The sequence below is a fragment of the Copidosoma floridanum genome, unplaced genomic scaffold (assembly GCF_036245765.1).
Source record: "Copidosoma floridanum isolate Cflo_tuat_1 unplaced genomic scaffold, Cflo_Japanese_pri ptg000012l, whole genome shotgun sequence".
Taxonomy (NCBI): domain Eukaryota; kingdom Metazoa; phylum Arthropoda; class Insecta; order Hymenoptera; family Encyrtidae; genus Copidosoma; species Copidosoma floridanum.
In genome coordinates this window covers 5,447,616-5,461,407 of record NW_028321889.1, presented here as the reverse complement: position 1 = coordinate 5,461,407, position 13,792 = coordinate 5,447,616, and the positions used below count along the sequence as shown (strand labels likewise).

Below are 13,792 nucleotides of genomic sequence, written 5' to 3'. Positions count from 1 at the left end.
GCTTGGTCGCAGCCAAGTTTTTCCTAATATTATTGCTTTGCTAGAAAATATAAAAAACTAGCGGTTAATTAAAGTGTCCTAAACAGTACGACATATCGAATTTTTTACCGTTTCCGCCTTATGTAGTTTGAAAATCGTCCAGGATTATTTAAATATTGTCACTCACTTTAAAATCTCTCCAAAAAGTTTGAAGCAAGTACTGAAAAATGCCCTTAAAATTCCCCGTTTTCGTGAAAATATGCCTATTCAATCAGATGAGAGCCAATTGTCATCCTATTCGATAGGATTCCAGTGGCCTCGTACACTCTTTCCGCACCAAATCGTCATTCAAGAAATGACCGACTCCGCATTTTATGACTGTACATTGGTAACTTTTTTCTTTATCCAGATTCTTCTTCGACGTGAATTTTTCGTACAAAAGACATTTTTTACTGCATCGGTCTCCGTTTCCTACATTTCTGCAACTGGAGCATTGATTTTGCACTACTTCTCTATCTGGTTGTACGGTCGAAATAGTCGGTACCGAACCGTGAGAAGATTTGTAAAATTACCTTTCGTTGTGAATGACTTTAGATGATATAGGTATGATTATCATACACATGATAATCGATTGAGCGGATAGCTGAAAAAAATTGTAAATCTTAACTTGATATTTTTATGACTTGTATGGAGATTTTAAAATTATTAGTCAAACTGTAGTTATAAAATATTTATTTAAAGACATAAGTTCTAGATTGCTAGTGAGCAGTTATCGCAGGGTAAGCCATATTTTTTACTATGTATGTTACGAGTAGAATCTCATTTTTTTTTTATTGAAACAAAATATCATTTGAATGATCATAAGCGCGTTGCTGTGTCGCAAGGAAAAGCTAATAAAAGCCTTCAATGCAGCAGCAGCATGTCACCTTCTCCATCTCCTCGGGAGAAGTTTTGTTGTTGCGCAACTATAGCACGTTTTTAGCATCGACTGTTTTTATTGCCTTGAGTTCGTTTGACCTCATTCCTAATCATATCGTGATGATATTAATACTATATTACAATACCTTAGGTATGCAGCTTTGGTAATTTTTAAAAACGTGTACCTTAAAAAAAAAAAAAAAATCCAAATTTTTAATAGAAACATACGTATATATTTACAATTCTATCAGTATAGAATAAAAATGCAAGTGTTCACAGAATTACTATTATTATGAAAGTAGGATATGATTCAATTACAACAACCTAATTTGTGTATTTACTTTCGCTCAAGAATAACATATAGAAAATGGTGGAAGTTAATATTATTTTCACTAAGTATGGTAGACATGAAGCGGAATCTACCAGCCAAATAGTAGTAGCGGTATCATCAAATACTAAATTCTACTTTGGGTGTGATAAAAACTAAGATACATACATCAATTTCAACCATACGAAATGGTATGGTTAAAAGTCATACATTAGTGCTTTGTTGAAGTGACAACAATTTTTTCACATTCATAGCATCATGTGACTTCCTGTCTTTTATTATTGTACTTTGTAAATTTTGGCTACAGGTTTTTTACTACACATTTTTATTCGCGTAACTCAACTATTGTAATATATGTAATGTTTTTATATTATGTATTTTGGTGTGATTAAATCGTGCCAAGAAATTTTTAATCGTGGAAAGTGTATTTTTTACTATAAAAAAATAATTCTTTGACAAATATAACTAAAAATATTAGTGCCAAAAAAAAAAAATTTTTTTTTATGACGTATTTATTAATATAACGTATACCCATTAAAAGGGTGAAATTTTATGTGGATAGTGAAATATCACGTGCGCCGTAAAACAAAAGTGTAAATAATTCAATTGTTAAAAAAACGTATACAAAGGAAGTTATTGGTCTGTTCGAGTATCTTTGCTGATATCCAATTGTAGGAATAGCATAATGCTAATGATGTACTGTCTACACAGCAAAAGTTGCAAAATTCATAAATACTCGTGACGAAAATATTCGTAATAAAAGTTCGCTAGGAACTTGCGATGTAAAATTAATTGTAATTGAACAATCTTCCCGAAGAAAAATTATTATGAAACACTATGTGTCACTTAATTTTTTGACTTAGCCACAACTTAGGTTCTCTTTAAAAGACTGATTTTATATTTTATATGGCATAATACTATACTCTTATACATGTGTCCATTTCTATTTAGTTATAACATTGTTGTCTCCTTACGAAAAAAATATGATTGAGACTTAACAAAAATCACATTTTTTATTGAATTTTTTATGTAGATACAATATTAAAAAAAAAAAATTGTTTTACTGTAATTCTGAGTGAATCTACAAGCTAATTTTTAGCGTTTGAAAATAATTAATACATGATTATAATAATTTTTGAAAAATTTAAATCGTATCCTTTTTTGTAAGTAAAATAGCACAACAAAAATTCTATTGTACATAATTATCTTTTTTCAAATAAACTATACATATATGTAATTAATATTATTTTCGTTATCATTAATAATATCCAAAGACATGAAATTCATTAAAATTAATCTAAATTATTTACATTACACAAATTGAAAGAGCTAACTCAAACATAATTTTTCATGTATATCGTATTATGATCCATAATTTTACACGATTAACAAAGTGCACAAGCATACTCATTGGCCTGTGTGTTCAGACATGTTTTGCAGTCTTGATGTTATTGATATCAAATTTTTTTAAGCTACAAAATTTTTCAATTTCGGTAAGAATAATACTGAATTTCATGTGTATTGCACAAACAATAATTAATTAATATTCTTGATACAGCCAGGCGGTCTCACTACACCGAAAACCTCGCCGAAAATTTTACCCGGTGATATCTATATGCAACTAGGAGATGCTTCCACCCAGAGTCTGTTAGATCGAAAAGCCGTATACTTTAAAAGGGATAGTGGCGCAACAAGTGCACTTCTACAAATACCAAAAAATCTCTGTGCAATGTTTTTTTTCTCCAGTTTTTACAATTATCGAAAAAAAAAAAAAAAAAATCCAAATCAGTAAGAAGTTTTCCTTGTTCCGCGTTGGTTTTTCATTTTTATTATATTTACACAGATCATAATTTGTAAGCAAGACAAATACTCAACATTGACCCAGCATCACTTTTCGGGTCCTCGGCATTTATTCAGTGGGCCAACAAATCACGTGTAACATCAAAACAGCTATACCTAGTCCAACAAATCTTCAATTCGAAGGTTTGCTTAACTGGTTTACACTACTCGTGCGAGCTCATAAAGATCTATTTCTCTATCCCCCTCACTGTACATGTAGTCCCACTTTGCCGTGCCAATGATAGTGATTCTGCTGCTGATGCTGCCTCTGATCTACGTGGCTCTTATAAGGATAGAGAAAGAGCGAAAATATCTCTGTTTCTCTCTTAACGTCTTAACAAATAGTTTTTTCTCCAGTGAATAGGGCACTTTTCATGTACGGGATGCTCGTGTTCAATAAAAACTTTGTACGACTACGCGGAGTACGGTCTGCTGATAACTCATTCTTGCCCATATGTCAAACGGCTTTTGACGGGCAGCTATTACTTTAAAAAAGCATACCGACTGTGCGATTTTGTTTTTCTCATTCTTTTTTCCCCCTAAAAGTTTGTTTGGCATAAGGAATCATTATGAATTCTATAGTAAGGACACTTAAAATTATCGTCTGTTTGTTATTGATAATTAATTATGACAAAATAAGCGCTTCCGAAAGTAATACAACTACAGTTAATAACTCGACGATGGCTAATATCAAACAACTATCGGTCAATTTAACGGCAACTAATACTTCTGTACCCCAAAAACCTCGGCATCCGCGAATTGTAATTATTGGCGCAGGACCATCGGGTATTGCGGCCGCATCTAAATTGTTTGATGCTGGTTTCAAAAATGTGACCATAATAGAAGCTGAAAATCGTATTGGTGGTCGAGTTCATACGGCAGAATTTGGTAAGTAATTAGATTATAAATGGCATAAAAAAAAGCATTTTAAAATTTTTTTATATAAAATGATTACAATGTATACTCAAAGCACACTGGAATACCTTGGCAGAGAAAGCTATGCTATCCAAGAGTTGAAGCAAATTTATTAATGGCATATTTTTTCCTATAAATGAGTGCAGTTAAATAAATTTTCGTTCTGTTTTACTTTCTTGTTAAAGAAGCGTCGTATTGTACGCAGGAAGAAAACTTTTAAATTTCAATTTAACATTCAAATTATTTTACTTTTTTACTTTTAGTTTGCGTAAGCTGTGCGAAATGTATAAACAATAAAATGAATTAAAATGCTACGTACAATATCACTAATTGTTTTACGCACTTGTTGCGTAATACAGCACTGGAGGTGATACTTTTTATCCATTAAAAATAGAAGTACTACCATATTTTTAAAAGTCAAAATCGAGATAACATCATGTATTAACTCAAAACCAAAAAAGTATCTTTTTCACCAAGGCATCAATCTTATCGCCTACAATATATAATTTTGACTTTCGTTGGTGTTTCAAACTATTCTCTACACACGCAGGCAACTACTTGGTCGATCTAGGAGGCCAGTGGGTTCACGGAGAAAAGGAAAATGTAGCTTACGAATTAGCCGCTCCCTTGGGATTGCTCGAAAAAACCGACAAACCTTATTACGGACTCTCGCAAAAGTTCTTCGACTCGCTGGGAAATCCACTTGACGCGGAGACAGAAACCACCCTCTTGAAGTTTTATTACAAGCACACTGTTGAAGACGAAGGCCCGGAAAATATTACTGCGTACAAATCAGTTGGAGAATACATTGATAAAATGTAATCTATACATAATAAAAAAAAAAAAAATGTTCGACACAAAAAGGAGGAAAATATGAATAATGATACGTTTTGGCGTACAGGTTTGATGTACAATTTCAAAACAATTCTAAAATATACGGAGAAAAGGCAAAGTACATGCATCATTTCGAAGTGTTCCGAAACAGTTTGGAATCCGCAGAATCTTGGCACAACGTGTCCTTAGAGGACGGAGGGTACAAGGAGTGCGAAGGTGATCAAATGATCAATTGGAAGAATCGAGGGTATTCGACAATACTCGATGTATTAATGGTAGTTCAACTTTTTCAAGCATCAAAAAATCGTATAGTATTTTTCAATTCTTTTATAAATGTTCTGTTATTTAAAGAAAAAATTGCCCGACTCGTCAAAGGAACTACCGGTTTTGAAGCATACTATGTTGAATACGACAGTTATGGCGATCGACTACATACGTAACAGCGAAGGTCCTCCTGTCTTGATTACCACGGAAAATGGCCAATTGTACGAAGCCGACCATGTCATAGTAACCGTTTCCCTAGGAGTGCTCAAAGAAAAGCACAAGTCACTCTTTATACCTCCATTACCGAATGAAAAAGTCAAGGCCATTGAGGTGAGCGAAAATATCTCGATAAATTGTATGCTGTGCGTGGATAACACTTAAGAGAAGTAATATACGTATGTATATATTTCTTTTGTTCCAGAATCTTGGCTTTGGCAACGTAGCCAAGATTTACGTTTTGTTTGATAAACCATTTTGGAATTTAGGTGACAACAGGTGTTTGATATTTAATTTCCTTTGGAACGACGTTGACAGACAATCCATTCAAAACAACGTGAGTTTTTTTTTCAAAAAAAAAAAATAAATTGAACTTGAAAAATTTGATTTTCATTGCTTAATTTACAGACCGAAAAATCATGGGTATTAGGAATATCTAGTGCAATGAGTGTAGAGCACAAGCCCAATTTATTGGAATTATGGGTCACTGGAAAATATGCCAAGGTTATGGAAGCCCTGCCCGAGGAAACAGTTTTTAATCATACCCAAGAAGTACTTCGGAAATTTCTCGATAAGAATTTAAAAATGACCGAACCCCTTGCTATGCTGAGAACTAGGTGGTATTCAAATCTAAATTTCAGGGGAACTTACAGCTATCGGAGCACGAGTTCGCAAAAAGAAAAAGTTTTCCCTGAAATGTTGGAAAAACCTGTGAATCCTCAAAATATGGTTCGTAAGATTATATTTTTTTAAGACTAACAAAAGTGATGGCCATTAATTTGAGATTTTTTTGTTTTGCAGACAGTATTATTTGCTGGTGAAGCTACGCATACGATCAGATCGTCAACAGTAGACGGGGCAATTGGTTCAGGATGGAAAGCTGCAAACAGACTGATAGAGCATTATAAGGAGAGACTACCCTTCAAAGATTAAAATGTTATTGACCGTTTTGGCAATTGGTTTAAATTTTTTAATGTAAAACAATGTGTAAGTTAGATGTAAATAGTTGAATTCAATATTTGTAGAGTTTTTCCGTTATATACATACTTACAAAAACATCGTTAGCAACGTTTATTATAATATCATCATTCATGTAATAATAATAATAATATAATAGAAATTGAATTCCTACAAAAAAGTGTTATACAAAAAGTTGGTACACTTTTTAACAAAATTTTTCTCTTTATCTCTGCTATAATATTCTAAACTAGAAAAAAAAAATTTTTTTTGTGAGAAAATAGTTCTATAGTAACTTTTATAACTTATTTATTTAATATTTTAAGACAATAAATAAAATGCAGAACTTGAAAATCTTGAAAAAAAAATGCTTTCTTAGATTAGGTATGTTTACAACATAAGTTTTAAATATACTCAATACATACAAAATTCAAGTATTTTTTCCATACATTTAGCTAAATACTCACTCAATCTTGAATAATATCGGTGTCACTAAAGTCACGAATAATAATCAATGCAGAATAATGCAGAAGAAGAATTAACACTTATTTCTTTTTGACCCGTTTAGATACGAATAAAATTCTTTGACCTTCGATTAGATAAAATCATCCGATGTTGACACAAGAGTAATGCATTTAAATCAAACCATGTTTTGCAGTTTATTAGATATAATGCGTACTAGCATTTATAAAATTATTCATTATAAAGTTCAGGACTTCAGGAAAAAAATGAAGAATTTATAGGTAAAAAAGTTTACAAACATTTTTCGCTGCTTGTAATGAATGTACTTAATTGCTTTTATAAATGATTCTACGATGAAACCAAGCATTATATCAGTGGATGCAGGATCTTCAGGTCTTTGAGACAGCTGCATTGAAGTTATTTGAAGATAGTATTAGAAAGTGACAAAATTTTAAATTCAGAGAATCAAATTTTTTTTTCTCTTTAAAATAGTTGTTCTACGGAAACTAAGGAAAAAAAAAAAAAAAAAAAAAAAAACTGATTTTCTTCGCACGTCGTCAACCGAATTATCTGATTTCGAGAGAATTTTTCAACGGCATTGCTGGCGAGCACAAACTTCTGCTCGACCCAATTCATACGCCAGATTTTAATCTTGAAAGTTGCCTTGAAAACTTTGCTGAAACTTTCATTCCAAAAAAATTGTCAAGATCTAATACAATATTTATTATCTATGAATATGTTAACTTTTTATTACAAATATACTTAATGTACTCAATGTAAAAATAAGTAAATATAATTCCAAATTTTCAGAAAATGTTGTTCAGCTGTTGACGGTGCTATTTTTTCGGGTTTAAAGGCAGAACTAACAATAAATTAAATAAATAAATTTTTTTTTTAAATCAGCAAAACAAATAATCTTAAAACGATTAAATGCATACAAAAATAGCATTAAGCTAGAAAAAACAACGATACAGAAACTTTTATATTTGTACACAGCAAACGATTACATAGCATGTATGTATTTCCTCATTGAACGTAATATTCTATTTTTTTTTTTCACTGATCTTGAAATAAAACTGCATAGAAGTGACCATGCTTGCAATTAGAATGTAAGTTAGAGCCAAACGTGCTAGTTGAATTTGGCTAGTTTCAGCTGATAGTTGCTAAAAAGAGTGACAGTGAGTAATATATCATAGAAAAGACTATTGTACTTGGTAAGAAATCGGTAGTAGATTTACTTAAATCGAAACGCTCAGAATATCATTTACACAGTGTTAAATTATATTAAATTTATTGACTGTATTTTATATAAAGCCAATGGTTTATAGATAAAATGGAAAATGGTCTCAAGATTTCAGGATTCACAATAATCATTTTGTTACTAATTTGCAATAATGTCAACGAAAGCGTTGGTAAAAGTATTTCTACGTCAAGATACGCGAAAATTATAATCATTGGTGGCGGTGCAGCAGGAATTTCAGCTGCATCAAAACTATTTGGAAATGGATTTACTAACGTGACGATTTTGGAAGCAGAGGATCGTATCGGCGGTCGCGTCCACACCGTCAAGTTTGGTAAACTATTTTTTATGCTGCCCAAATATTTTTTTACAAGGAATACTGATTAATGACAGTTCAAGTATTTAAAATAAGAATCATTAGTAGGCAGTGATTTGTAAACTTATGCATGTATAGAACGACAATATTTCTTTTGTAAATCATGACCTCTACATTTACGTAAGTCAAGGTTGAACGCAAAAACACTATTGCGGAAGATAAAATAACATTTAAAAAAATCTAATGCTTATAACACACACACACACACACAAAAAAAAAAAGCATTTAAACTTGACTTGGTCTTTGCTTACGTCATAGGAAATTATTCCGTCGATCTTGGCGGACAATGGATTCATGGACAAAAGAACAATGTGGCCTACAATTTAGCCAACAAGTACGATTTGGTTGAGGCAACGAGCGATTTGAAATTTAAACAAAAATTCTTCGATTCTCTTGGAAATCAGTTAAATAGCGATTTGTCAGAAAATCTCACAATCTTTGAGGGAAAATACGTTTATGACATTGAATTTCACAACAACACGTCAGGCTTCGAATCAGTCGGCGAATACGTAGAAAAAATGTAGTATCAAAACAACCGTAGAAATTAAAAAAAAACCATATGATATTGTGATATTTTAAAAATATTTAAGGTTCGAAGAAAAATTTAAGAACAATCCGGAGATTACGAAGGAAAAGAAAAAGTACTTGAACAACATGGAACTGTCAAGAATAAGTTTCGATTCGGCAGATTCCTGGAACGACATTTCCGCCATTGACGAAGGTGGATACAAGGTGTGCGAAGGCGACCAGTCGGTTAACTGGAAAGAGCGAGGATACTCGACGATTCTCGATATACTAATGGTAATATCAAACAATCCCTAATTCTAAAATGACACGACAAACATAATACGTACATCTATGTAATGTTGGGTCGCAGAAACGTTATCCTGATCCTGAAAAAGAATTGCCAGTGCGAAACAACACGATACTAAACACTGAAGTAATATCAATTAATTATTCGAGTAACGAAGAAGGAAGTCCATCAATTTTAATAACCACAAAAAACGGACAACAGTACGAAGCCGATCATGTCATTGTTACAGTGTCATTGGGAGTCTTAAAGGAGAAACATAAAAAGCTTTTCACTCCTCGACTGTCCGATCAAAAAATCGCAGCTATTGAGGTATATTCTAAGTTTCGATTTTACTTTCAACGAAATTTCAAATAAATATTCACGGTGTGCAACAATTCAGGGTATTGGTTTCGGCAAAGTAGCGAAAATCTACTTTTTGTTTGATCATCCGTTTTGGACGAAAGGCGAGGAGGAGGTTTTCGAATTCGCTTTCGTGTGGAATGACGAAGACCGAAAGAAGATTGAAGCCGATGTAAATCATATCTAATTGATATTTAACATCAAAGTAAAGAAAAGCGTTTTTGATAAATACATGGTACTCGAGTGTTTTAGCTTGAAAAGAAATGGGTCCTCGGGATTTATGGAGCGATAAAGGTTGAGCACAAACCGAAACTGTTAACATTGTGGATAACGGGTGAGTACGTAAAAATGATGGAAGAACTTTCGGAAAACAAGGTATTCGAGCACGCGGTGGAAAATCTTCATCGTTTTCTGGACAAAACTTACAACGTGACCAAACCCGTGGCGATGGTTAGAACCCAGTGGTACAGCAATCCACATTTTCGAGGGACTTACAGTTACCGTAGCGTTGAATCGCAGAGACGGAAGGTTTACTCGACGATGCTAGAAGAACCAATAACTAGCGAGAAACCGGTCGGTGAAGAAAATTAGGTGATTCAATAATTACTGAATACTTACTAAAATCAAATTACTCTGTTGCAGAGGATTTTGTTCGCTGGAGAAGCTACATCGAGAACGAGATTTTCCACCGTCGATGGGGCGATCGGTTCCGGATGGAAGGCAGCTGATAGACTAATAGAACACTATCACTAGTTACCACGGATTTTTTTCAACGAAATAACGAGAAATTAATATTTTACTCTTACTTAGTACTTTTTTTTTAATGATGACTGAAGATGGCCTTTCAAGCTTTCAAAAAATTCGTTTATGTCGCCAAGGCTTAATATAGTATAAGTTTGAAAGATTTTGAAAAAAAAGCAAGCATTAAAAGATATAGGTTTTTTTTATTCAATTGATTCTAAAAATTATTACAACAACGTGTGACAATCATATACATAAGATTTTTTTCTTAAAAATCTTGGTAAAAAATCTAATACATCAGATGATGGTCACGTAGAAAAATTTGAGCTTGTTTCACCCCAGTATCATAAGCTCCGTGAGTTGTGGAGTAATGATGTGGATGTGTAGCCTCTCCAGCTAGCAGCAAAATAGGAAGACGCTTCTGTTAATGAAAAAAAAGTTATTTGTAAATGTTAAAAACCACGTATACAAAAAAAAAAAAATTATTTTACACCAGTTACCTCAATTCCGTCATTGCATTGAATTTTCCTACAAATAGGCTCGGCCAAGACACTTGGTGAAGCACCGCAGTCGTCACACTTCTTTGTTATGTGACAGTAAGCGCCCCTTACGTATTCATTGCTTCCCCAGCAAGTCCTAAGACACCTGCTGGCTTCAGGTATAGAGGCGTCCTTAACGAAATACCTAAGCAGCTGAGCACAGTCTTTAATAATCTCTTCTTCATTGAGCGTCTCGACAATCTCAGCACCTTTTCCCCCGATCCACCCGAGAAGTACCGCTCGGTGCGTCGGGACAACGTCGAAACCCGTAAGATCGCGCAACCAGGATGGCAATTTGTTCTTGACGGTATAGTTTCTAAGGGAATCTTCCTCTTTATCTCCACTCCATAGGAATTGAAAGCCTTTTGTTTTTGGTTCCCACCAGGGCTCCTCAAAATCCAGAAAGACTTTATTTATCACGCCAAATCCCATACTGGTTATCGCGGTGGTGTAACACTGAGGTAACGGAGGACTGAATAATTTATCGTGGTTTTCTTTTAGGTAGCCCAACGAACAGGTAACAATGGCGCAGTCGGCCATTATCGTTTTGCCACTCTTTAACGTTATTTTTACCGCTTTTTCATTTTCCGAAGTAACTTTGTTGTCCCACTCAACCCTCTTCACTGGACACTCAAGTCTGATGTTCTCTTGAGTCAATTCTCCTGCAATAGATTCTACAACTGATCCATAGTGGGTATTGAAAATTCCATATTCTGGACCATTAACAGCCTGTAAATTGAAATTTTATTTCAACATTGCACAATTTATGTGATTTAAGTATGCATAGGGTGCTCACTAGATCTGTGAAGCCAAATTGACTAACTTTTTAGAAATTCTTCGGGTCAATTTTTATTTTTTCGGAAGTTTTTTATTGTGCTATACTGTTACGCTGAATTGGAGTTAGTTAGCGGTATATTGGAATTTTACTAATAAGATTTTTAAAAAAATTTATATTTTGATAATTTTTTTTTTCTTCTAGATTTCCAGGTACAGTGGACACCCTGTTGCAGATATAAAAGAAAATTTTGTTTTTCTTACTTTGTAATCTCCCCATCTTTCTACTGAAAGTTCATTGAGTGACGTGCACGCATTGTCGATAACAATAAATTTAACGTTCCAATCGAATAACTCCTCTCTGGTTGATTTTAAAGGTTCCGGTGTATTTCTCGGTAAAAGTAGTTCTTTGAACTTGCGTCTCAAAACTTGGCCAATATTATCCTTGGCTCGATTTTGCGAAACATGGAATTCTGAATAAACCTCGCAATCCTCTAAAATATTTTTTATGTGGTCACTGACTTCTGTAACAACTTTTCCCTTCAGTGCGATGCCATCTTCATTGTAAAATGAGCCTTGACCCTCTGACCCGTCCTCATCAGAAAGCAAACCTTTTTCTAGAATCAGTTTTCCCAGTGGACTTTCGGTGCCGTGTAAAAATTGAGCACCTTTTTCCAACCAGCCATCCTCTCCATTCCATGAAACTGAACATATTCTGCCTCCCACTTGTGATTGTGCTGAAAATCATGCTCAAATGAAATCACGTTACTTCCAATCAAACAATGGATAATTTTACCTTCAAGTAGAACATAGTCCTTGAAGTTTGATTGTTCAAGAGTTCTGGCAGCTCCCAAGCCAGCAATCCCAGCTCCTACGATCACTACTCCGGTTATTTCTGTGAAAGCGTTTGAACTGTTCCTACCGACACCCTCCATGGTTTAATCTACGATACACAATTGGCTAGTATGTTCAAGAGAAAATCTTAATAATCATTCACAGGATGAGAATCACAGATTTGATATGCACTATTTACTAAAGGAACACATCAAACTAATAAAAAATGGTAACGCATAAAACATTGTAAACCCAGTCATTGGCACAGTGATTTAATAAAGAATCAATCATGAATGAAATAATGTACTGGTTTTTTTTTTTTTTTATGACAGTCGATTGCCAGGAAGCCGAGTTCAGGGACGAGTTGGATTTGTGGTTGTTAATGACGGATAAAAAATGATTTTCAAACATTTTTTTTGTCTTGATATGAACCGTTCGAGTGTGGTTACACACGATACTTGCCAAGTACTGTATGATATTAAAGGGGCACACTCGGAGTCGGACACTGGAATAATTAAATTTTATAGATACAGGATGGCGCTGACGCTGCTGACCTGTTGATTGAAGTACATCTCTTCAATTAATTGTGAAAAATTTGATTGTTATTATTATTTTTTTTTTTCTGTAGGAAAACTATAAGAGTCTAGTGAAGAGTATCATGAAGTGAAAATTTATGGATACGTTATTTGTTTCAACTAGTGTAAGCAATAAAATATATTTACAAGCAAAAAAGTTATCGTCAAAGTAGTTTTCATTGAAATCAAATCAAAAAATTTTTCTCACGTCAGTTGCAATCTCACCTTAAGTATAAATTCTATATTTCTAAGTATATTTTTATTATTATTATGATAATGGAAGCAAAAAAATAAAATAAAATAAAATTTGAACAATCAAAATAATGTAGGCATTTGAAAATATCAAAGGTCTTTAGGGTATAAGGAGCTAAACCAGACTGTCTTCTTAGAAGATTCATAAAACTAACTTGGCAAGCTGTACTAATTTAAGTATTATTTGTCGCTTTGCTGACATTTCATGATGAATTATTGTAATTACGCAATGAGTATTTTTGCTCAATGGACAATAATTAATTTGTTTCCCCCAATTTCGTAATTTACGTTATACATTTTGTTTTGGTGAGTAATCGTGATCGCTTTTTAAAAATATTAAAAAAAAAAAATCGTATAGTAGTTGAGTATAACAGTTATACTACAACAATGCCATTTTAAAAGCATTGCATTTAGACTAAGTACGTCTTACGGAACAAGCTTCCTACTAAATTAAGTTCTTGTGACGTAATGCCTATACATCAATTTAAAAATGATCTCATTATTTTCGCTACACCTAGCATACTCAGATTGGATCTCTATATTCTACAATCGCTTTTTCGTTAGGCCTTTATTATTTAATTCTTATTTTAATTAAA

The 13,792-nt window shown here is 33.3% G+C and overlaps 3 protein-coding genes across 4 annotated transcripts; 2 read left to right on the top strand and 1 right to left on the bottom strand.

The window, feature by feature from the left end:
* Window positions 1–3,305: 3,305 nt before the first annotated feature.
* Window positions 3,306–6,598, top strand: LOC149375115 (spermine oxidase-like). The gene is made up of 7 exons (XM_089590279.1): window positions 3,306–3,952; window positions 4,530–4,797; window positions 4,881–5,088; window positions 5,165–5,407; window positions 5,499–5,630; window positions 5,702–6,022; window positions 6,095–6,598. The coding sequence occupies exons 1-7, from the start codon at window positions 3,634–3,636 to the stop codon at window positions 6,224–6,226; spliced, it is 1,623 nt and encodes a 540-aa protein (XP_089446405.1). The 5' UTR covers window positions 3,306–3,633; the 3' UTR covers window positions 6,227–6,598.
* A 1,242-nt stretch (window positions 6,599–7,840) lies between these two features.
* LOC106637308 (spermine oxidase) lies at window positions 7,841–10,415 on the top strand. Of its 2 annotated transcripts, none has more exons than XM_089590294.1 (8): window positions 7,841–7,926; window positions 8,041–8,286; window positions 8,587–8,848; window positions 8,919–9,129; window positions 9,206–9,451; window positions 9,522–9,653; window positions 9,734–10,054; window positions 10,124–10,415. In XM_089590294.1, the coding sequence occupies exons 2-8, from the start codon at window positions 8,046–8,048 to the stop codon at window positions 10,232–10,234; spliced, it is 1,524 nt and encodes a 507-aa protein (XP_089446420.1). In that variant the 5' UTR covers window positions 7,841–7,926; window positions 8,041–8,045; the 3' UTR covers window positions 10,235–10,415. The 2 variants fall into 2 exon arrangements, with proteins under 2 accessions (XP_089446420.1, XP_089446421.1); XM_089590295.1 differs by having other exon boundaries at window positions 8,023–8,286.
* A 6-nt stretch (window positions 10,416–10,421) lies between these two features.
* LOC106637302 (spermine oxidase-like) lies at window positions 10,422–12,919 on the bottom strand. The gene is made up of 4 exons (XM_014350024.2): window positions 12,332–12,919; window positions 11,800–12,272; window positions 10,723–11,490; window positions 10,422–10,643 (listed from the first exon to the last, which is right to left on the bottom strand). The coding sequence occupies exons 1-4, from the start codon at window positions 12,468–12,470 to the stop codon at window positions 10,512–10,514; spliced, it is 1,512 nt and encodes a 503-aa protein (XP_014205510.2). The 5' UTR covers window positions 12,471–12,919; the 3' UTR covers window positions 10,422–10,511.
* Window positions 12,920–13,792: the final 873 nt, after the last annotated feature.

Bases quoted from the DNA above. Each gene is read 5' to 3' on its own strand.
- LOC149375115 (XM_089590279.1), top strand. From the start codon at position 3,634: ATGAATTCTATAGTAAGGACACTTAAAATTATCGTCTGTTTGTTATTG. The intron at 5,089-5,164 runs GTAGTTCAACTT...TGTTATTTAAAG, and splicing joins CAATACTCGATGTATTAATG to AAAAAATTGCCCGACTCGTC. The intron at 5,631-5,701 runs GTGAGTTTTTTT...CTTAATTTACAG, and splicing joins GACAATCCATTCAAAACAAC to ACCGAAAAATCATGGGTATT.
- LOC106637308 (XM_089590294.1), top strand. From the start codon at position 8,046: ATGGAAAATGGTCTCAAGATTTCAGGATTCACAATAATCATTTTGTTA. The intron at 8,287-8,586 runs GTAAACTATTTT...CTTACGTCATAG, and splicing joins CGTCCACACCGTCAAGTTTG to GAAATTATTCCGTCGATCTT. The intron at 8,849-8,918 runs GTAGTATCAAAA...AAAATATTTAAG, and splicing joins GGCGAATACGTAGAAAAAAT to GTTCGAAGAAAAATTTAAGA.
- LOC106637302 (XM_014350024.2), bottom strand. From the start codon at position 12,470: ATGGAGGGTGTCGGTAGGAACAGTTCAAACGCTTTCACAGAAATAACC. The intron at 12,273-12,331 runs GTAAAATTATCC...CATGATTTTCAG, and splicing joins GGACTATGTTCTACTTGAAG to CACAATCACAAGTGGGAGGC. The intron at 11,491-11,799 runs GTAAGAAAAACA...TTCAATTTACAG, and splicing joins AAAGATGGGGAGATTACAAA to GCTGTTAATGGTCCAGAATA.